At 38.7% G+C, this 24961-nt stretch overlaps 1 protein-coding gene across 3 annotated transcripts in view; it reads right to left on the bottom strand.

Moving 5' to 3' along the window:
* Positions 1–24961, bottom strand: part of KIAA1210 (KIAA1210 ortholog) — an 80793-nt gene that overhangs the window by 36493 nt on the left and 19339 nt on the right. For 2 of the 3 annotated variants that reach the window (XM_077146015.1, XM_077146016.1), the window contains 3 exons: positions 16030–16133; positions 13397–13467; positions 2771–2939 (listed from right to left, as the gene is read on the bottom strand). In XM_077146015.1, the coding sequence (XP_077002130.1) occupies positions 2771–2939; positions 13397–13467; positions 16030–16058 (269 nt within the window). In that variant the 5' untranslated portion in view covers positions 16059–16133. The remainder of the gene's footprint in view (positions 1–2770; positions 2940–13396; positions 13468–16029; positions 16134–24961) is intronic. The other variant, XM_077146017.1, reaches the window with a different exon arrangement.

Here is a 24961-nt window from a genome sequence, read left to right as displayed (position 1 = left end):
GAATGGCTAAACAAAATGTAATAAATACAAACAATGGAATACTATCCAGCTATAAATAGGAATCAAGTTTTGATTTATGTTACAACATGGATGAAACTTGAAAAGATCATGCTAAGTGAAAGACGCCAGTCACAAAAGACCACATATTGTATAATTCCATTTATGTGAAATGTCCTCAAAAGACAGAATAGACAGAAGGTCGATCGGTGGCTGCCTACAGCTGGATGGGGAGGGATGGGGCGTGATTCCTACTGGGCACAGGGTTTCCTTTTGAGATGATAAAAATGATATAGAATTGATTGTGGTGATGGTTGCACAGCTCTGTGAACATGTCAAAAACCCTTGAACTATATACTTTAAATGGGTGAATTGTATGGCATGTGAATTATATCTCAATAAAGCTGTTTACAAATAAATGTTTAAACTTTTGGAGTTGTTTTTTTTTTTTTTTTTTGCATATGTGACAAAAAAAACAGTACATGAAGGTTGACCTTTAAAGAAACATTTTCAAATGGTGACTAGAGGAACAGCTCAGGCACTGGAGAACTAGCTCTGGTGAAGTCATTGTGAACCTGTCTGGCTGCGGGGCATGTATGTGCGTAGGCCTATATTTTACAATGACACATGCCAATGGCAGTCTCATGTTATGGGGTACCCATTCTAAGGTGGATTGTGGGCCAACAAGAGAGGAGAGAGAACAGGTATCTGCCACTTTTTACTAAGCTCCTACTCGCCTTTTCTTTATAAAACGCTCCTATCCAGGTGGTCCCAGTGCTGGATTAAAGCAGCAGTCCAGAAGAAAATTAGCATGATTCTCTAAATAAACATTTCTGGACATATACAGTTGTCACAGCCTTGGGATAACAACGTTTCCAGACATTTCTATATACACACATTTGGTCATCGTGTGTGCATACACTTTCATTCACTTCTTATCTATGACTTGCTGGGTCAATTTAGGTTTGGAACCAGTGTAGCATTTGTGACTACCTTGCCTCCCTTGCTTTGTGTAGATAGACTCAGAGGAAATCTTGGGCCTTAAATGGACTTAGAAATCTCATTTCCATGGTTATGCATCAGTCATAGGACAGCTGTTGAATTGACTCTATAGTTCCAGTTCTTCCCTGATCAAAGAATTACATTAGCATCAGCCATGGCCAAGTTTGTCAGAATCCAAACCTTTTGTCCATGAATATGTTTATTGATCTTCTCCCTTGAGGCAAAAAGAAAAAAATCCAAAACCTCAAACCAAACCTTAGCCTGAAGGCCAAAAAAAGGGCATTACAATTAGTACCCATTAAGAAATCAAATGAAGGAATATGATTAATAGTCTTGGAAATAGATACTGGTCATATTGTACAGACTGGGGTCAAGGGTGATCTTCAGACCCCCTAAATTATATCATTTTAATTAATTTATGCTCCTTGCCAAAAAAAAAAGACCTGTCTCAGGTTCTTAGAAAACCATCCTTTCCGTAGATGAACTATTTCATGCACTTGTATACACACTCTCTCCCTTAGACAGTTTGCACACATATGCTCTTTAATGTGGAGGATGAATTAAACAGACCATTTTAAAGGGGTAGGAACAAATAACCAGAGGAAATGTAGAACTGTAATAGAAACAGTGCTTGTCAATTTGTAGAGGCAACTCAGTAAACCCGAACACTTCTTTCCTATCCCACTTTCTGGTTATTACCAGGGTTAGTCTTAGTTTTATCTAGAGCTTTAAGGCAGTGGTCTATAATGGAATGATTTGTAAGGTATGAAACAAGCTCCTTTGTCCAAAACCAACTTCCCCATTGTGAGACAATCTGAAATTCCTCGCATTCAATGCTCTCATTAAGATCCTTCTTAAGGAGACATAAATTTTAACTATGTCTTGATGTTACAGGAAGTATTGGGGGGTAGAGGCCATGTAACATTAGCTAAGTGTCCCATTACCACCAAGCAAACTCTTGAGGGAATGGATACCAGCACAGGTGAGCTCTGTGGGATTTCCAAATAAGACTGGAGTTTAAGACCAGGATAACAGGCCCAAGTGGAACTCCATACTGAGGGATTTGATTGGTCCAGAAACAACTGGGGCTACTGGGTGTCTAGATGAAACGGCACAATAAGGAAATAAGAGGATGTGGAAATTGGTTCTTCACAGAATGAAAATTAAAATAAAAGATGATAATGGTGACTGAGAAACAGTCTTCTTTGTACCTTCTGTGACCAGTTATCTTTCTCATAGTCTTGTGAGGTGAAGGGAGAAAGGGGGTTAAGCTATTTGCTTATTTGTTTGTTGTTTACAGCAACACAGTTATTTCACGCTCAATCTAGCTAGATATCTTCAAAACCTGAAACTTAAACACACATTTAAAGACCTAGCTCATAATCTGCCTGGTAATCACAGATCTGCAGTTCAGGGACCAGGCAAACCAACCAGACCAGGTCTCCGGAATGCTGGAGGCCATCCTTAGTCTATGGACCAGAGGCTACCTACACTAGTGATAGGCACCACATCTCCAGTTACTTTAACTTGACATGGAAGGGTTTCTCTGATCTATCTGCGCCCTCTCATCCAGTGCTTCTGGGGTATCCATTTGCTATGCTCCAACACACTGAGCTGTGAACCCACACGATAGCACATATATGAGCACAGAGAAAAGTCCCCCACTGGAAGGGAGGTCAAAGACACTGCAACCACAGGCCCATTGGTGAATTGGCTGCCAAAGGGAGACCCCTTGCCCTGTCCCCATCACCTCCACCCCACCCAAGCTTACCTAGTTTCAGTTTGTTGAACTTCCAGAACTGGCTTCAGAGAAGAGGTGTTAATATTGCCACTGGATAAGTTTGGTTTTAGCCTCCTCCCTCCCTGGGCATCTTCACAGTCTCTTTTCTTCTTTTTGCCAAAAAAGTTCTTCAAGGCTTTAAATTTGGATTTCTTCTTTCCTGGAAGTTGTAAATGGAAGTGAAGTGTAGGGAGATGATGGAAGGAGGGACGACAAGGGAGGATGCAGGGCCTTCATGACAGCATTGAGGACAGTGATCCCAGGTGCCCTGCAGAACTTGCCCCCCACTACTCCACCTCAATGCTAACAGTACCATTGATTTCTTTTATTTCCCCTTTAATAATTCAGTAACAACGTGCCTTAGTTTCTGGTGAAAGCAGAAGCCAGTGGACACAGCTTTTGGGATTTGAGCAGCCTCTATTCAGACCCAACACACCAGCATTCACTTGCCTCTTAACTTCAATTATCAGCACACACCTCTTTTCTGATCCTAAGAAGTTCATTCTTGTGCAGTAAGTATTGAGCCAATGTAAGCACTTTGTACCCCACTGGCCTCAGCTGGGGTCATCATAATCCACAAGGCGAGCTAATGTGAATGTGAAAAACACTTCAGAACCCTTGGGAATCCAAGTGGAAGTTGTTACTGCCTGCATGCCAAAATGATACAGTTGGTTTGTGCAATCAAGGAAGGCTTCCTTGAGGAAGGAATTTATAAGCAATGGGGAGGGTCAAGAATTGGCAAGAAGAAAGAAACTACATGTGCAAAAGGCATGGCAAGGCATGCCAAAGGATTTTAAAAGGTGTGATTTGTGTATTATGTGTGTTCTTCAGTTAGTGCCAGTTGGTTTGGTTTATCTACAGGATTGCTGCCCTCTGCACCTACAGATAATTGAGAATTTGATCTATCTATAGTAACTACCAAGGCAGCAGTGAGGTATGTGAGCTTTAAATGCTCCTACAGCTCTGTTGGGATTTCTTTAGTTTCCTAATGCATATATACATCTTTATCAGGACTCAATAGAAGAGTGGAAGGGAGAGGAGGAGTTTGTGCTACATTATTCTGAGGGAAGGAATTAGCCTTTATTTCTTTCACAGGCAATAATTTACCAACTCACATGTCTCATTCCAATCCCCAGTTGTCTGGTCTTCAGAAAAGTCTCTTGTCAGCACAACATGCTGAGCTGGCAGTGAAGGGTCCAGCCAAGATGTTGCCAATGAGGCTGCTCTTAGGAAAGGCTTTGTGTTTTGAGAAAAAGCACCACCTGAGAGTTAAGAAACTCTGGGATCTTGACCCTGAATCTGTGGTCAATTAGCTCTGGGACCTTGGTTAAGTCACTTAACCTATCTGGGACTCAGCAGGAAGATCAGGAGATTACACCTGATCAGCATCTCCCAAAGTATGTTCATAAGATGCTCATAAGATTAAGAAACCATTGACATGAGAAGACAGTGGTATGATATATTTAAGATTCTAAAAGAGAAAAAATGCCAACCAAGAATTCTATATCCAGCAAAACTGTCTTTCAAAAATGAGGGGGAAATTAAAACATTTTCAGACAAAAAAAATCACTAACAGAATTTGTGACCAGGAGACTGGCTCTGCAAGAAATACTAAAAAAAATCACTAGAGGCAGATAGGAAAAGACAAGAGAGAGAGGTGTGGAGAAGAGTGTAGAAATTAAGACTATCAGAAAAGGTAAAAAGAGAAAAAATTAAATATGACATATAAACTCCAACAGGCAAAATGGTAGAAGAAAGTACTACCCTTACAGCAATAACACTAAATGTTAATGGATTAAACTCCCCAATCAAAAGACATAGACTGGGAGAAAAAAGACATAGACTGGCAGAATGGATTTTAAAACAGGACCCATCTATATGCTGTCCACAAGAGATGCATTTTACACCCAAGGACAAACATACTTTGAAAGTGAAAGGTTGGGAAAAAATATTCCATGCAAACAACAATCAGAAAAGAGCAGGAGTAGCTATACTAATATCCAAAAAATTAGAGTTCAAATGTAAAACAATTAAAAGAGACAAAGAAGGACACTATGTATTAATAAAAGGAACAATTGAACAAGAAGATATAACAATCATAAATATTTATGCACCAAGCCAGAGTGCTCCAAAACACGAGGCAAACACTGAAAACACTGAAAAGAGACATATCTACCATAATAGTTGGACACTTCAATTCCCCAGTCTCATCACTGGATAGAACATCTAGACAGGGGATTAATAAAGAAACAGAGAATTTGAATAATACAGTAGACGAACTAGACTTAACAGATTATAGAACATTACACCCCACAACAGCAGGATACACCATTTTCTCAAGTGCTCATGGATCATTCTCAAGGACAGACCATATGCTGGGTCACAAAGCATGTCTCAATAAATTTAAAAAGATTGAAATCATACAAAACACTTTCTTAGATCATAAAGGAATGAAGTTGGAAATCAATAACAGGCAGAGGGCCAGAAAATTCATAGATATATGGAGGCTCAACAACACACTCTTAAACAACCAGTGAGTCAAGGAAGAAATTACAAGAGAAATCAGTAAATAACTCAAGGCAAATGAAAATGAAAGCACAACATATCAAAACTTATGGGATGCAGCAAAGGCAGTGCTAAGAGGGAAATTTATTGCCTTAAATGCCTATATCAAAAAGAAAACACCGACCACCAGCATTTCAAGCTACTGAGTTTGTTTTAACATTTAAAAAATAAAAAAAAGAAGAAAGAGCAAAAATTGACGAATTAACTGTTCACTTGGAAGAACTACAGAAAGAACAGCAAATTAACCCCCAAGCAAGCAAAAGGAAATAAATAATGAAGATTAGAGCAGAAATAAATGAAATTAAGAACATGAAAACAATTGAGAAAATCAACAAAAACAGAAGTTGGTTCTTTGAGAAAATCAATACAATTGATGGACACTTAGCAAGATTGACAAAAAGAAAAAGAGAGAGGATGCAAATAAATAAAATCAGAAATGGAAGAGGAGACATAACTACTGACCTCACAGAAATAAAGGAGGTAATGAGAGGATACTATGAACAACTTTATGCTAATGAACTAGACAATATAGATGAAATAGACAACTCCCTAGAAAGGCATGAACAACCTACATTGACTCGAGAAGAAACAGAATGACCTCAACAAACCAATCACAAGTAAAGAAATTGAATCAGTCATTAAGAAGCTCCCAAAAAACAAAAGTCCAGGACCAGATAGTTTCACATGTGAATTCTACCAAGCATTCAGGAAAGAATTAGTACCAATCCTGCTCAAACTCCTCAAAAAAATTGAAGAGGATGGAAGGCTACCTAACTCGTTCTAAGAAGCCAATATCACCCTCATACCAAAGCCAGATAAAGATACTACAAGAAAAGAAAATTACAGGCCAATCTCTCTAACGAATATAAGTGCAAAAATCCTCAGCAAAATTCTTGCAAATTGAATCCAGCAGCACATTAAAAGAATTATACACCATGACCAAGTAGGATTTATCCCAGGTATGCAAGGAATGTTCAACATAAGAAAATCAATTCATGTAATACACCATATCAACAAATCAAAACAGAAAAATCACATGGTCATCTCGACTGCTGCAGAAAAGGCATTTGACAAAATTCAGCATCCTTTCCTTGTTGAAAACACTTCAAAGGATAGGAATAGTAGGGAACTTCCTCAACATGATAAAGGGAATATATGAAAAACCCACAGCTAACATCATGCTCAATGAGGAAAGACTGAAAGCTCCCCCCCTAAGATCAGAAAGAAGACAAGGATGTCCACTGTCACCATTGTTATTCAACATTCTGTTGGAAATTCTAGCCAGAGCAATTAGACGTGAAAAAGAAATACAAGGCATCAAAATTGGAAATTTATTCCTAAATATTTTATTCTTTTGGTTGCAATTGCAAATGGAATTTTTTTCTTCACTTCCCCCTCAGATTGCTCATTACTAGTGTATAGAAACACTACAGATTTTTGAGTGTTGATCTTATAGCCTGCTGCTTTGCTATATTCATTTATTAGCTCTAGTAGCTTTGTTGTGGATTTTTCAGAGTTTTTGACATATGGATAAAAAATAAACGAATAAAAGGGGGAAGAAAGATTAAAATAAATTGAGTAGAGTGAAAAGAAAAAGACTGACTGCATAGAAAAGGATCTATATTCCAGTCCATCTGAAAAATGCTGAGCTAGACAAAATTTGACATTCTTCTTTCAAGCAAAGATTTTTTCTGAAAATGAACATACTTATGTGCACAGTGAAGCTCAAAGAAACTGGGCACTATTGTCTCCCAAATGCATGTATGCAGAATATCTGACAGAACAAACTTTGGGAGCCACTGAACTTACAGTTTCTTTTAGCTCTGAAATGCTATGACCTTTTATTCATATACTGATTACTCATGAGCCTGCCTATTAGAATGTTACCTAAACTTCAAGGCCTGGCTTAAGCCCAGCCCCCTACCTAGCACTACAATTCATGCTTTTCTCATTTCTCTGACTGACTGAAACTTGACTGTTGGCACCACAATTTTGCATCTGAACGCTCTCTAATCTGCACATTCATGCATTCATCCATTCAACGAATATTTAGAGCAAACGCTATGTTCTAGACATCATGAAACAAATTAATAAGATGTTCTTATGTCTAAGCTACTGTTCCCATCAAGTCTGTAGGCAGGCTCTCTGTAACATCCCTCTTAGCAACTAATGGAAAGCATGTAATAAGTAAACCTCGAGGGGCAATTGAGTCCAGAGTACCAAATAGTCTATCATTTCCCTTGAATTTAGACCACTGCCAAAGTCATCCCTGAGCATCCTATAACTTAAACACAGGCCCTTATAGGGGTTGATGTGAGTTGTAAAAAATGTAGATAAGAAGCTTAGCATAGGATCTGGCATGTAGTAAGTGCTCAATAAATATAAGCTATTATTAGGGAATCAATAATCACTTGCTTATTAGGGCTAGATTCAATTCCATCCGTGTTCATTAGAAGTAGTCCCATGTCTGTAAGTCAGAAGTGAATTCTAAAATATACATGATTACAAACAGAAGCCAGCATGAGGTGGAGCAATGAAAAGAAGACTGAAAGATTGTTTGATATTCACTGCTTAATTATCAATTAATTTCGGTTTTGGATGACTTTGGGAATGTCCTATCTGTTAGGATGTGCCTATATAGGATCATGGTCATGACAAATTTGGCAATTCTACCTAGAATAAAACACGAAAATACAGTAGGCAACATATTTTCCTAAAGTTCCCTTCTTTCATTTTGGTCAGGAAAAGAAATTAAACTAATTTTCATGATCACAAATTAAAACATTTAAGATGACATTTGACCTCACAGAACTACTGTGAGGATTCAGTGTGAAGATTCTGGAGTATACTGCACAGAATAGGTTGGCTCCAAAATAATCTATGCCTAATCTCTGGCCTCTCTTACTCTCTCTCCACCCCAAAATGATTACTAAAACCTATGAAATAGTAATTTTTTATGTACAATTCAGATTATTATCATCAGTTTGGCGCTGGAAAAAAAATCAACACTGGTTCTCTGGGGAAAATGTTCTGATTTGTAGTATTTGCCTACTTTTGTCAGTGTAAGTACATCCACCACAGTCGATTTAAAGCTATCAACATTATGCTTGGGAAGAGATCTACACAAGTCAATGTGAGCTGGCTCCACACACCACCATATAATTCCTGCCCAGTGGGCAGTGTCCTCTCACAATCTTCGGAAGGAACATGCTGTATTTCAGCCTTTTAGGGCATTACTATTTTCAAGCGGAAGGAACACGATTTACTGATTCTTGACAAGGGGATCTCTTTCTGACCTTCTGAAAGGGGAACATCAGTCCTATCTTTTTATGCTCAGTGTGTTTAAAAATATAGTGATTGTGCCCCTCTTATGCCAAAATCCCAGAAAAGAAGGGAGGAGGGCAAGGCTAGAGAATTTGGAGTTGCAAATCTGCTTTACATAAACTAGAAAAGTCAAAGAGAGAAGAGACTCAGCAGCTGATATCTCCATTTGTGACACAATCTATAAACACTTAATAATTTAATAAAAACACTTCTAATAAACTCTTCAGGCTTTAAAACTGAACTTGTCAAACTCAACCATTGTATGAACAAACAAAATTATGTATTAACATTTTTATGTTCCTAAGGCTAGTGACTTTAGAACTATAGCAGGTCCTAAAAATTAAGTATCCATATATTCCAATTAACCCCTAATTTTCCATTCTATGCTGATCCAAGATAATTAAGCAATGTGCATCTCTTTCTACTGTGGGCACTAGAAGGAAAGAACGTTTCCATTCTGCCCTGTGGAGTAGCTTCGTTGGTGGGGAGTTGGTGGGGGAGGCATCAAGAGATGGTAACACCTCAAACACAGTGGTTTTCTCGTTCATTGATCTAAGGCAGTTACTTGAAAGCTGGACATGGCCTTAGTGAGAAAACCATTGCCACACCTACAATGTCAACTGCAAAAGTCTTCAGGCTGATTTGGCTTAGGAGACCTCCCTACCCCCAACTGCATCAGACAAGGTGAGCGAGGAAGCCTGGTCTCAGCCCCAGGAATGAGATACAGAGCTGTACTGGTTACGCAAAGAAAATACCATGCCCCATCCACATGCTTTGCTACTTGGAGATCTTAAGGAAACCTGAGATGGTTGCAATATATTCCATTATATAAATTGGCTTTTCAAGCTTTCCTTTTCAAAGGGATGACTTTAAATTGCCAGCAACTGAACCCTGCATAGTCTTATCTTCAAAAGCTACTAAAAACAGAAAAGACAGACCTAGACAGCAGGTAAGGGTCAAAACCCACATTTGCATCCAGCAATGTTTATATAGGTCACCTATATACTAGGTAACTTATGCCCCCACAATGTACAGTAGTTGTGGTCAATGAGCTGACAGATGAGAGCTGACAGCTGTCTGAACTTCTCCTATAACAAAGCCATTGATTTCCCTCACCAAGCCCAAGGACTAGGCATTCCTAAACAAGTAGCTTTCAATATCCTCATCCAGTAAGGGCCTGCACCGTGACACGTGCCAGAAAACAGCCCTTTGAAAGCAATCCCCCCCCCTCCTCCAAGAAGAAAATATTGTGAAATTCAATAAAGAACTCATTGCTCCTGGGTTGTATGTTTTCTTATCCACCACGCACATAGGCAGTCCATCTGGGTTGAACTTGATGAGCTTGAAAAATGCATCTCATAAAGATGACCTTGTTCTCTTGCATTGCTGCTTAGAAAGTAAACATTTCTAACTAGGCTTTTTTCTCCTTCAACTTCTCAACAGCAACCTTATTCTCTGGCTAGCACTGAATGGTTCTAAACATGTACCCAAACATTTGGTCTTCTAAAAAACAGCTTGAAAACAGAGAAAAAACATTTCCTTACTTCCACTCTTCATCAAGATACTCCAAATTGCCACCTTATTTTTAAGGTAACTGTCTACCTCATATCCAGAAAGATAGATCAGTTGTTTTGGTAGTCGGGTCTGCATTGGTAAGGAAGCCTTTCATTAATTTATTCAGTCATTAAATACTTTTAACTATTTTTTATTAGAGAGGTTGTAGGTTTACAGAAATATCATGCATAAAATACAGAGTTCCCGAACACTGCCCTATTATTAACACTTTGCATTAGTGTGGTACATTTGTTACAGTTGATGCAAAAATCATTTTTATAATTGTATTATTACCAATAGCCCATGGTTCACATTAAGGTTTACTGTGTTGTTCAGTCTTATGGTGTTTTTTTTTTAATTTTTATTTTAGTAACATATATACAACCTTATATTTCCCCTTTTAAGCACATTCAAATATATAATTCAGTGCTGTTAATGATGTTCAAAATGTTGTGCTACCATCACCACCATCCATTACCAAAACTTTTCCAGCACAAAGTTTAAGAAAAATCCAATGAACAGTTAAATTCAGTTCTCTCATTAAATACAATGTCTCATTTTATGTCTTATGGTTCCATTTTGGGGGAAGATTAATAAAATTTATCATTGTTTAGTGGCTTTTGCTCTCCTTTCCATTATTCCATTCAGTCACCTATCATTCAGAAGTGGAATCACAATTTAGGCACTGGATACTTACCTGAGTAAATTTTGAAAAAAAGAGAATTTTCACAAATTGAATCCTGCTTAACAGAAACCAGTTGTGAAGTCTTTTGTTTCTATTCTCCCTTTTCCTCCTCAAATTACAAATTTATCTCTTGGTAAATCTGGATTTCTAGGAGAGGATTGTGGCAAGATGGCAGTTTCGGAAGTCCGGGAATCAATCCCTCTACGAAAACAACTAGTGAATGGCAGGAATTGTCTGAATCAACTATTTTGAAACTCTAGCACTGCACAGCATCCAGAGAGGAGCAGGAGGAAGAGACTGGTAAATTGTAAAAAATACCTGTGAGTCTTACCTCTCTGCAGCAGTTACCATCACCCATCCTCCAGCCTTTTGGTGGCCTGCAGACCTCCAAGCTCCTGGGTGATGTGGTCTGACTGCTGCTTTGATAGGCTATTTCAGATCTCTGGGGGCCAGCTCTGAGGGTGGCTATTGTTCTACCCTGCCTCAGGCAAAGGCAGTAAAGGAATCTTAAAGTCAGTAACCTTCTTAAAAATTATAGAAAACACTGCATGAACTGGCAAGTGCTGAATCAAGAACATGCAGCCTTAAGTCCTTTCAATGAGGAAAAGAACAGTCTATTTAGCAAATGGTGCTGGGAAAAGTGGATATCCATATGCTGAAGAAGGACAGTGAACCCCTACCTCACACCATATACAAAATTACATCAGGATGGCTCAAAGACCTAAATAAAAGAACCAGAACTATACAACTTCTAGAAGAAAATATAGGAAAGCATCTTTAGGACATTGTGTTAGGCAATGGTTTCTTAGACTTTACACTCAAAGCACAAGCAACAGATGAAAAAATAAGTATGTGGGATCTCATCAAAATTAAAACTTCAGTGAATCAAAGGACTTTATCATGAAAGTAAAAAGATAACCTACAATGGGAGAAAATATTTGGAAACCACATATCCAATAGGAGTAAATATCTCAAATATATAAAGAAATCCTAAAATTCAACAAAAAAAATTTTTTTAATGGCAAAAGACTTGACTAGCTATTTCTCCAAAAAAATGCACAAATGACCAAACAGCAGATGAAAATATACTCAACATCATTAGACAACATCATGACAGAAATTCAAATCAAAATCACAATGAGATACCATTTAATACTCACTAAAATGGCTACTATTTCAAAAATGAAAAATTACAAGTGTTGGAGAGGATGTGGAGAAATGGGAACACATATTCATTTTGGTGGGAATATAAAACGATGCAGCCATTGTTGAAGCCATTTTGGCAGTTCCTAAGAACGTTAAGAATAGAATTACTATTGACCCAGTAATCCCATTTCTAGATATGTACCCCCAAAGAACTGAAAATAGAGAATTGAACATATATTTGTGCACAGATGTTCATAGCAGCATTATTCACAATTGCCAAATGAGGGAAACCCAAGTATCCATCAGCTGATGAACAGACAAAGAAAACACAGTATATACACACAATGGAATACTGTACAGCCATAAAAATGAATGAAGTTCTGATACATGTAATAACATGGATGAACTTTGAAGACATCATGTTGGGTGAGATTAGCCAGGCTCTAAAGGACAAATATTGTATGCTCCACTGATTTGAAACAATTAGAATAAGAAAACTCATAGAGTCATAATCTAGTATATAGGTTACCAGGGGATAGGGTGGTAGTAGGGAATAGGGAATTAATGCTTAAAATGTACAATGTTTCTGTTTGGGATGATGGAAATGTTTTGTAATGGATGGTAATGATGGTAGCATAAAATAGGGAGCATAATTAACAGCTCTGAATTATATATTTGTGGTTAAAAGGGGAAATTTAATGTTATGTATATGTTACTAAAATAAAATTTTTAAAAACACCATAGGGCTTTGCAACACAAGCAGTGAACCCTAATGTAAACCATGGACTATAGTCAGTAGTACAATTATAAAAATGTTCATTCATCAATTGTAACAAAGACACCACACTAATGCATGGTGTTAATAGTGGGCTGGGTATATGGGAACTTTGTATTTTATGCATGATTTCTTGTAAACCTACAATTTCTCTCATAATAATTTTTTAATTATGTAGAGAAATATAAACAAACAACAGTTTATGGAAACTGTAACAACCCAATAAAGAGAGGACCACTAAGGAAAAAATCTGGATTTCTATTTATATTACATCATTGGATCTCTCAGCTTATGGTCTGTTCTGAAGTAGAAAGACCTTTTCTTGCCTTCATAAGTAGAATCTATTAACCACCCCCATAGAATATTGCAGAGCATCAGAAAAACCTTTTGCTTATCAGAATTGGAGATGAAAGAGAAAAGGTTAGAAGACTTAAAACCTGGACTGAGTTTAATATTATTAGAAATTTAATAAGAAATTGTTTTCTTGTGACTTCGTTCTTTTTCCCAGGGACTAAGCATAATTTTAAAAGTCTCATTTTAGTTATCAAGGTTTTACTGAGTTACTTACCTTCATCACTGGCCTCCAGAATTTCCGGACTGCCAGAAGCTTCACTTATTGATTCAGCCATAGTAGAATTACTAAAATAAAATACAAGCAAAAAAAATCAAAGGATCATAATTTGATGTCGAGTTCATAATACTATCATTTCTCCCTACCCCTTATGCCCCAGTTAGAGACTTAAACTATTCAAGAAAAGATATACAAAGAAATTTCCACTAGGGAGAATTAGCTTTTCTTTAAGTAAAGACAATGATTCCATTCATAGGAAATGTCCAGAATAGGCCAATACATAGAGAAAGAAAGTGGAGTACTGATTTCTCAGGGCTGGAGGAGCTAAGGGGTTTGGGGGAGTGATAGCTAAAGGATGCAGAGTTTCTTTTGAGGGTGATGAAAATATTCTAAAACCGATTGTGGTGATGGTGAACAACTCTGTAAATATACTAAAAACAACTGAATTGTATACTTTAAATGAGTGAATTATTTGGTATGTGAATTATACCTCAATAAAATTGTTACCAAAAAAAAAAAGACAAACGCAAAAAACCTGATCAATTGCTATGTGTTGGGGCCCATTAATTTTGGAGGCCTGTTCCCCAGGGAGACAAAATTTTCCTTATCAACATCCTAGTCATAAAGGAAAAGATCGAGATATTTGACTGCTTAAATATTTTAAACTTGTGGCAAGAAAAAAGAGTCAACAAAGGAATGACAGACTAGAAAACAAAACTCACAGCACATATGACAAACATATTAATTTAAGAGTTCATATAAATCGATTAAAGACATCTTTATATAAAAGTATGCAAAGAACTCAACAAGCAGTTTACAGAAAAAGAAATTGTACTAACTAATAAATGCATAAAGAGAATCTCAGTCTCACTCATAAGTAAAGAAATATATATCAGGACAAGAAGTTAACATTTTCATCTATCAAATTGTCAAAAAAAAAAACGCTTTAAGTTTGATAATATCCCATTGCGGGCAAGTGTGGGGGAAATAGGAACTCCCACACATTGTGGAGTGTAAATTGTTTTAACTCTCTGAAGAGCAATTTGGCAATATCCGCCAAAATTAAAAATGCAATTACCTTTTGATCCAATAGCATACCTGCTAAAACTTTACCCTATAGGTATACTCACACTTGTGCATGCACAAAAAATACATGCAAAAATGTTTAGCACAGCATAGTTTACATAGCCCAAAATGGGAAATAACCCAAGTGAGAATCAAAAGGATGATTCTTATCTATTCCCTTGTGCTCCTTTCCTTTAGTACAGATAATCAATTGAGAAGCAACTGTAAATTTTCCATTTAACCCAGCCTTCTAGCAAAAGGTAGAGATGACAGGTTTAGGAAAACATGCCAGTAGATCAAAAACCTTTATAAATCAATGCTGACATTCTTTATGTGCATTGATGTATGTGTGTGTATGGGGGAGAGGGGTCCAATGGGAACCATGGCCCAGAGAAAAGGTGCTATATTAGTACAAAACAGGTTGGCAGTGGAGAGGCAAGCGGCGACTTTATCCTCTATGATAGCGTTCCTTGGGGTCTTGATATCACTGACTAAAGCATCATCAAGTGGGGTTAACCAGGTTCTGGATACCCTGCCCATGCCAGGTATGCGCTGCTCCCAGACCTAGTCAAGCTTCTACTCCTGTTTCATAGGTGAGCTCCAGGCTTATCCTGCCTGCTTTCTAGCCAACATGTTTTTTTGTTTTGTTTTGTTTTTTGACATTTAAAAGAATCACCTTTATTTCTAAAAGAAGTAGACCTTCAGGTCTTATTACAAATATTGAGCTTAGAAATAATAACAATTCATCACATTGTGTAACATTTTGCAAAATACCTTTTTCTCATATAGTATGTCATTTATTCTCCACAGAGAGGTAATTGGCTTAAGGGAATAAAATCGATTAACAGTGGAGCCTGGAATTAAATCCACTTCTCCACTGGTCTGTGGCAGTCAAATTGCCTACCTATATTACCACTCCCCTTCTTCTGAACTAACAGAGGAGGAGAATAGATACTGTTTTGGTTGGAAAATTACCCTGTGAAGAGACTATATTGGGCAGACAACGGTGACTCAGTGGCAGAGTTCTCGCCTGCCATGCTGGAGACCCAGGTTCGATTCCCGGTGCCTGCCTATGCAAATATATATATATATATACACATATATATTTTTTTGATATTTTGATAATATATATATATATTTATGAGCTACCCTTTTCTAGCCAACATGTTTTGAAGCTAATGAAAACTTGAGAGTACATTATGGCAAGAGTGACCAAAGCCTTGGAAAGTAAAAGGTTCCAAACCATAATAAAAGCCGACCGTGCTCTGGTGTCAAGAAGGCTTCATACCCTCTTACTGAGACACTGCATGGTTCCCTAAGGTGTGTGTTCTCCCTTACTGCAATGAATAATAAACCAACTTGTTCTACCACTGGTGTGTTCCTGATAGTCTTTGGCTGGAAGGCACTAACACATTGTTCAAGTCACTCAACCTCTATGAGCTAATATCACAGTTTTGCCTGTAAATGACTTAGCCCCAGGCCCACACTGTGCTCATTAATTTATCACATAGATACACACTCTCTCTCCACTGCATACAACCACACCTTTCTTACCATCCACCTACCTCCAGGAGAACCCACATGTATTTATCATACACTGTCCTAAAAGGAAATGGATTTCCCTCTGGAATTTCAGGCTTGACTGTTTATCCAAGCTTCATTTGGATATCTGGAAGGAGAAAAGGAATGGTTTCAGAATTCCCTCAGCAATTCAGAGGGAGAGTGGGAGAATTCCTTAGGCCAGAAGCAATTTGCGTCACTAGTGGGTTCCCATGCCATTTTAATAAGCATGGAAGCACTACTCCACCCAGAAAGGAAGGCCATGTAGGCTCTGGGGAAAGAAACTACTGAACTCTGAACTTTAGAGAAGCCCATGGAAAAGGAGCCTGGTATCCAAAATGGCAGGCCACAGGAGGCTAACATTGTCCTTAACCCACCACTGGGTAGAGGTGGAAGAAGAAAGTGAAACAACAGCTAAAGTGAGTAATATGAAAGACAAAAGGGAAAGCAAAGAAAAAGGGACCCTTAAGTTTAGACTGTCTCAAGTTCTTTCTGGCTTACTTGCCTTATTTCCCCAAGTGAATCTTAATGACCCTAAGGACAGCATCACCATCAGCCAATCAATCAGAACATGCTGATTTATCTCTCCTTCCTAAACAAACTGCAATAAAACACACAAACCTCCCCCTTGATTTCATTTCTTCCTGCTACTATCTCTTTACTCCACTCCTCTTTAAAACAAAATTCAAAAGCGTTACCTGTACTCACTGTCTGTCCATCCTCACTTCCTTTTCTTCTGAATTCTTTCTAATCAGGCTTCCAAACCATGTCACCAAAACTGCTCTTGTAAGATCCAACCGTCAATTATTTGACCTAGAAGTAGCATCTGACACAGTTGATTACTCCCTCCTTTTCAAATCACTTTAACACTTGCCTTTCAGAATACCACGCTCCTCTAATTTCTCTCCTACCTTATTGGCTGTTTCTTCTCAGCTTCCTTTGATGGATCTTTCCTCTCTTCTTGGTTTTGAAATTTTGTAGCACCCCGGGACTCTGCATGCCCAGAACCCTGTCCTTGGCCCTCTTCTTATCTATAATCCTTTTCTATGCCACCTCTATTACACAGAAATGCAAATGTGAGCCACAAATGCAAATCACCTATGTAACTTAAATTTTTCTAGTAACCACATTTAAGAAAGTAAAAAGACAGGTGAAATTACTTTTAGCACTATATTTTATTTGGGCCAATATAACCAAAATATTATTTCATCATGTAATCATTAGAAAGTATTACTGATGAGATATTTACATTCTTTTATTTGGGGGGGTGGGGTGCAGTGCATGGTCCGGGAATCAAACCCCAAGTCTCCTGCATGGAAGGTGAGCATTCTACCACTGAACCACCTGTGCAACCCTACATTCTCTTTTTCAAAGTAAATCTTTAAAATACTTAATGCACATCTCATTTCAGACTAGCCACATTTTAAGTGCTCCATAGTCACATGTAGCTAGTGTCTACTGTATCATAGATGATCTCATTAAGGCTTTAAATACCATCTATACACTCTGGAATCCAAAATCTCTATCTTCACTTTTTTGCCTTGTTTGAACCTTTATTATCTTTTTCCTGGACCCCTGCAATAACCTTCTATCTGGTCTCCCTGCTTCCATCTTACAGGATTTGGCTCCATGGAGATGGCTCCATGGCGTTCTGACTGCTGGTCCTGCTCCCTTCCCACTCTCACCTTCTGTTCTAGCCTCACTGGTCTTCTTGTTAATCCCCTACACATGAAACTCCTTTCAATTTCAGGGCCTTTGCATTTACTGATCCTTCTGCTTGGAGGGGTTTTTCCCCCAGATATTTACATGGCTGGCTCCTTTGAAGCATTCAAGTCTCAGTTCAAATGTCACCTCTACAGAGAGGACTTCCCTGATCATCGGAGTTAAAGCACCCCCCACACACACACATACTCTCTCTCATCACATTACCCTTCATTAACATCTGCATAGCACTCATCACTAACTGAAATTGTTATATATAATTTGATTACTTGTTTCTCACCTGTCTACTAGAATGTAAATTTCAAGAAGACAGGGACCTTGTCTATTTTGTTCACTTCTGTACCTCTCAGCACCTAAAAAGATATCTGGCACATGGCAGACACTCAATAAATTGTTGAACAAATGCCTAAATTTAATAATGGAAGGGGAATCTAAAGACCATCTCTGTGGTCAGAAATTTCTTAAGAAGTAGAGGCATGCTATAGAAGGCAAAGAAAGACTTGTCCTAGGAGAACCCCCTTGTTTCCCAACTTAGCAAGGCCTGCCTTTCCTTCCAGCAAGATGAGCCCTACATCTAGGTTATTCACTTGTGCAAGACCACGCATTCTCAGGACCCCTCTTATCCTTCATGCATAGAGTCCATTTTCAGGTTTCCCAGCCAGCTGAACATTAGGAGTGGAGCCCCATTCACCCAGATCTGGGCACTCATGGAGGAGGAGCTTTCAGGAGCAGAATCTTTGTTTCTTTCTAATTTACAGTAGCCACCACTGACAAAACTTCTTCCCTTTTGCCCTCAGTCTGACCTTATTAAACAAAGATTTGCTTCCCATGCTTTGCTTTTTCATAGAGGCATCATTGCATTTCTTTCATGTCTCATTACGGCTAATAGAAGTTTACAACTAATTTGTTCCTTAATCAGACTAGAGTTCATTAAGGGTGACCTTGGGGCTGCCTCCTCTGGTCTACACTTTTATTTATGATATTCAGCCAAAACTCTTGTCACCTCATTGGTATCTCACAAAAAGTCACAACGCTTTTTCTAAAATACCAATCTGACCATGAGCTCCCCCAGCTTAACCTCGTTCACCAACTTTCTGTTGCCTGTGGGATGAAAGCCAAGTTCGTAACATTCAGAGCCTTCCACAATCTAGTGCTCCCTGCCTCCTCCAGTATCCCAACAGTACACTTCCACTCACACCTTCATGCTCTGGCCTCCCAGAATCACTAGCCAATCATTAAACACACCATGTTCTTTCACATTCTCTGTGCTCTGAACAGGCTGTCCACTTGGTCTGGAACACCATGTCCCAATAACCACATCCTTGAAATCCCACACATTCTTAAAGACCCTATTCAAAGGTTACCACCTCCACCCCCATGTTCTAAGCACATACCTCTGTCATAGCTGATATTTTGAGGACAATAACCATATTTTGCTTATCTGGGTATCACCAGCACTTAGCACATTATCAGGCACACAGAAGGTGCTCACAACATGTTTTATGGATATATTAATGCAGGAGTTGCAGGGGAAGGGAGTTGCAGTGACAAATTTAGTGTGAGGGGAGCGGACCCCATTTTTACACATATAGTACAATCTGAGACCTGCTATCTGTAAAGGACTCCTTTGTATGAAACTTCATGAAAACCCTCAAGCCAAGTAAGAAAAAGAAGAAATACAAGTTTTTATCCAGTAAACAATGAGAGACCTTCAGAGCCACTTCCAAGAAGCATAAATAAGTCATATAATAATGGTCACCAGGAAGCCCAGCCCAACAGAGATATAAAGTTTCATTATCAAGTCATTGTTAAAATGTTTGCTTACTCTCTCTGTGCCAAGCCCAAATGCTTATACCCCCAAGCTGTGTTTTCTTTCTCAAACAATCTGACTTGAAAGCTGAGAAAGGCCTATAGGGGAAAAGAAAAGATAAAGGACAAAGGGGAAAAATCCTTGTCTTCCAAGGTTGTTAAAATGTTTTAACCACAGGAAGGAGGGGCCAAGATGGCGGCTTAGTAAGGTGCATGCGTCTTAGTTCCTCCTCCAGAACAACTACTAAATAACCAGAAACAGTGCAGAACAGCTCCCGGGGCCACGGCAGGGACCAGACACACAGTGTACCCCAGTCTAGATTGGCTGGTCCGGCTGCGAGAATCCGCTGCAGTGAGCTCCCCGAGCAGTGCGCGCTTCCCCGGGCCGCGGCGGCTGGCAGTTGGTGCCCCTCCCTCCCTCCTTCCTGGACGGGCTGGGAGTCTTGGATCGCGAGTTTCCCAAACCACGGCGAGCGACCGGCACCCCTCCCCCACAAGCGGCTACCCGGAGGGAAAGGAAAGAGTCTCCAAACAGTAGTGGGGACTGAGCCCAACCAAACACCAATAGTGGCGTTAATGGACAAATTCTGACTACTAGAAGTAGTCCCCCAGCTCAGGCGAAAGTGATCAAGGCGGAAGTCGCCTATTGGGCTAACTGAAAAAGAGGAAAGGGGGCGAAACAGAGCCTTCTGCGGCTGTTTCTACGGAGACTCAGTTGCCTCTGGGCTCAGCGCCAGGATTACACAAGGTGCAACTGCCCCAAACACAGAAACAGGCTGCTTTCAGGGCTCTGTACCACATGAACCTTCCCCACGGGAGGGGTGAAACACAACTCAGGTGGAGTCCCTCTCTCAGGGAATTCAGATCCCAGGATTTCACAATCTGAAGCCATTAAAACCAGCCTACAACCTTTCCTCTGTCTCGACCACACACCCAGCAGCGAGAGCCTTTCAAAGTTAAAAGAGCCACAACATCTTTTGCTGGTGGGACCCACAGACAGACAAGCGCCACATACTGGGCAGGATAAGAAAAACAGAGCCCAGAGACTTCACAGGAAAGTCTTTCAACCTGCTGGGTCTCACACTAAGGGAAATCTGATTAAATGTCCAGGCGCCAGCAAAAAATAACAAATCACACCAGGAAAATTGAAGATATAGCCCAGTCAAAGGAACAAACCAATAGTTCAAATGAGATACAGGAGCTGAGACAACTAATGCTGAATATACGAACAGAAATGGAAAACCTCTTCAAAAACCAAATCAATAAATTGAGGGAGGACATGAAGAAGGCAAGGGATGAACAAAAAGAAGAAATGGAAAGTCTGAAAAAACAAATCACAGAACTTATGGGAATGAAAGATACAGTAGAAGAGATGAAAAAGACAATGGAAGCCTACAATGGCAGATTTTGAGAGACAGAGGTTAGAATTAGTGAACTGGAGGATGGAACATCTGAAATCCAAAAAGAAACAGAAACTATAGGGAAAACAATGGAAAAATTTGAGCAGGGGCTCAGGGAATTGAATGATAATGTGAAGCGCACAAATATACGTGTGGTGGGTGTTCCAGAAGGAGAAGAGAAGGGAAAAGGAGGAGAAAAACTAATGGAAGAAATTATCACTGAAAATTTCCCAACTCTTATGAAAGACATAAAATTACAGATCCAAGAAGTGCAGCACGCCCCAAAGAGAATAGATCCAAATAGGCGTTCTCCAAGACACTTACTAGTTAGAATGTCAGAGGTCAAAGAGAAAGAGAGGATCTTGAAAGCAGCAAGAGAAAAACAATCCATCACATACAAGGGAAACCCAATAAGACTATGTGTAGATTTCTCAGCAGAAACCATGGAGGCAAGAAGACAGTGGGATGATATATTTAAATTACTAAAAGAGAAAAACTGCCAACCAAGAATTCTATATCCAGCAAAATTGTCCTTCAAAAATGAGGGGGAAATTAAAACATTTTCAGACAAAAAATCACACAGAGAATTTGTGACCAAGAGACCAGCTCTGCAAGAAATACTAAAGGGAGCACTAGAGTCAGATACGAAAAGACAGAAGAGAGAGGTATGGAGAAGAGTGTAGAAAGAAGGAAAATTAGATATAATATATATAATACAAAAGGCAAAATGGTAGAGGAAAGTATTACCCAAACAGTAATAACACTAAATGTTAATGGACTGAATTCCCCAATCAAAAGACATAGACTGACAGAATGGATTAAAAAACAGGATCCTTCTATATGCTGTCTACAGGAAACACATCTTAGACCTGTCATGGTTAGGGACAGGTGTCAACTTGGCCAAGTTGTGGTACCTGTTCATCTGATTGGGCAAGCACTGGCCTGTCTGTTGCAATGAGGACATTTCATAGGTTTAGGTCATGATCACGTCAGCTACATCCACAGCTGATTCCATTTGTAATCAGCCAAAGGGGAGTGTCTTCTGCAATTAGTGATGCTAAATCCAATCATGGGAAGCCTTTTAAGGAGGACTCAGAGGAGACAGGTTCCATTCCTGCTTTGGCTGGTGAGCCTCTCCTGTGGAGTTCATCCAGGCCATCCACTGGAGTCATCGGATTCGCAGCCTGCCCTGTGGATTTTGGACTCTGCATTCCTACGGTCACGTGAGACACTTTCATAAATTTTATATTTGCAAGTGTTCCCTGTTGATTCTGTTTCTCTAGAGAACCCTAACTAATACAGACCCAAAGATAAACATAGGTTGAAAGTGAAAGGTTGGGAAAAGATATTTCACGCAAACAACAACCAGAAAACAGCAGGAGTAGCTATATTAATATCCAACAAATTAGACTTCAAATGTAAAACAGTTAAAAGAGACAAAGAAGGATACTATCTACTAATAAAAGGAACAATTAAACAAGAAGACGTAACAATCATAAATATTTAAGCACTGAACCAGAATACCCCAAAATACGTGAGGAATACACTGCAAATACTGAAAAGGGAAATAGACACATCTACGATAATAGTTGGAGACTTCAATTCCTCAGTCTCTTCAATGGACAGAACATCTAGACAGAGGATCAATAAAGAAACAGAGAATTTGAATATTACAATAAATGAGCTAGATTTAACAGACATTTATAGGACATTACACCCCACAACAGCAGGATACACCTTTTTCTCAAGTGCTCATGGATCATTCTCAAAGATAGACCATATGCTGGGTCACAAAGCAAGTCTCAACAAATTTAAAAAGATTGAAATCATACCCAACACTTTCTCAGATCATAAAGGAATGAAGTTGGAAATCAATAATAGGCAGAGTGCCAGAAAATTCACAAATACGTGGAGGCTCAACAACACACTCTTAAACAACCAGTGGGTCAAGGAAGAAATTACAAGAGAAATTAGTAAATATCTCGAGGCGAATGAAAATGAAAACACAACATATCAAAACCTATAGGATGTAGCAAAGGCAATTGTAAGAGGGAAATTTATTGCCCTAAATGCCTATATCAAAAAAGAAGAAATGGCAAAAATTTGGGAATTAACTGTCCACTTGGAAGAACTGGAGAAAGAACAGCAAACTAACCCCAAAGCAAGCAAAAGGAAAGAAATAACAAAGATTAGAGCAGAAATAAATGAAATTGAGAACATGAAAACAATAGAGAAAATCAATAAGACCAGAAGTTGGTTCTATGAGAGAATCAACAAGATTGATGTGCCCTTAGCAAGATTGACAAAAAGAAGAAGAGAGAGAACGCAAATAAATAAGATCAGAAATGGAAGAGGAGACATAACCACTGACCCCACAGAAATAAAGGAGGTAATAACAGGATACTATGAACAACTTTATGCTAATAAATACAACAATGTAGATGAAATGGACAAGTTCCTAGAAAGGCATGAACAACCAACTTTGACTCAAGAAGAAATAGATGACCTCAACAAACCAATCAAAAGTAAAGAAATTGAATCAGTCATTCAAAAGCTTCCCAAAAAGAAAAGTCCAGGACCAGACGGCTTCACATGTGAATTCTACCAAACATTCCAGAAAGAATTAGTACCAACTCTCCTCAAACTCTTCAAAAAAATTGAAGTGGAGGGAAAGCTACTTAATTCATTCTATGAAGCCAACATCACCCTCATACCAAAACCAGGCAAAGATATTACAAAAACAGAAAACTACAGACCAATCTCTCTAATGAATATAGATGCAAAAATCCTCATCAAAATTCTAGCAAATTGAATCCAGCAACACATTAAAAGAATTATACATCATGACCAAGTAGGATTCATCCCAGGTATGCAAGGATGGTTCAACATAAGAAAATCAATTAATGTAATACACCATATCAACACATCAAAGCAGAAAAATCACATGATCATCTCAATTGATGCAGAGAAGGCATTTGACAAGATTCAACATCCTTTCCTGTTGAAAACACTTCAAAGGATAGGAATACAAGGGAACCTCCTTAAAATGATAGAGGGAATATATGAAAAACCCACAGCTAATATCATCCTCAATGGGGAAAAATTGAAAACTTTCCCCCTAAGATCAGGAACAAGACAAGGCTGTCCATTATCACCACTGTTATTCAACATCATGTTGGAGGTTCTAGCCAGAGCAATTAGACAAGAAAAAGAAATACAAGGCATCAAAATTGGAAAGGAAGAAGTAAAACTATCACTGTTTGCAGATGATATGATACTATACGTCGAAAACCCTGAAAAATCCACAGCAAAACTACTAGAGCTAATAAATGAGTACAGCAAAGTAGCAGGTTACAACATCAACATTCAAAAATCTGTAGTGTTTCTATACACTAACAATGAACAAGCTGAGGGGGAAATCAAGAAACAAATTCCATTTACAATTGCAACTAAAAGAATAAAATACTTAGGAATAAATTTAACTAAAGAGACAAAAAACCTATACAAAGAAAACCACAAAAAACTGTTAAAAGAAATCACAGAAGACCTAAACAGATGGAAGGGCATACCGTGTTCATGGATTGGAAGACTAAATATAGTTAAGATGTCAATTCTACCTAAATTGATTTACAGATTCAACGCAATACCAATCAAAATCCCAACAACTTATTTTTCAGAAATAGAAAAACCAATAAGCAAATTTATCTGGAAGGGCAGGGTGCCCCGAATTGCTAAAAGTATCTTGAGGAAAAAAAACGAAGCTGGAGGTCTCACGCTGCCTGACTTTAAGGCATATTATGAAGCCACAGTGGTTAAAACAGCATGGTACTGGCATAAAGATAGATATATTGACCAATGGAATCGAATAGAGTGCTCAGATATAGACGCTCTCATCTATGGACATTTGATCTTTGATAAGGCAGTCAAGCCAACTCACCTGGGACAGAACAGTCTCTTCAATAAATAGTGCCCAGAGAACTGGATATCCATATGCAAAAGAATGAAA

Source organism: Tamandua tetradactyla, chromosome X (genome assembly GCF_023851605.1).
Source record: "Tamandua tetradactyla isolate mTamTet1 chromosome X, mTamTet1.pri, whole genome shotgun sequence".
NCBI classification, from domain to species: Eukaryota; Metazoa; Chordata; class Mammalia; order Pilosa; family Myrmecophagidae; genus Tamandua; species Tamandua tetradactyla.
The sequence above is the reverse complement of the archived record's forward strand: the minus strand, read 5'-3'. Positions and strand labels throughout refer to the sequence as shown.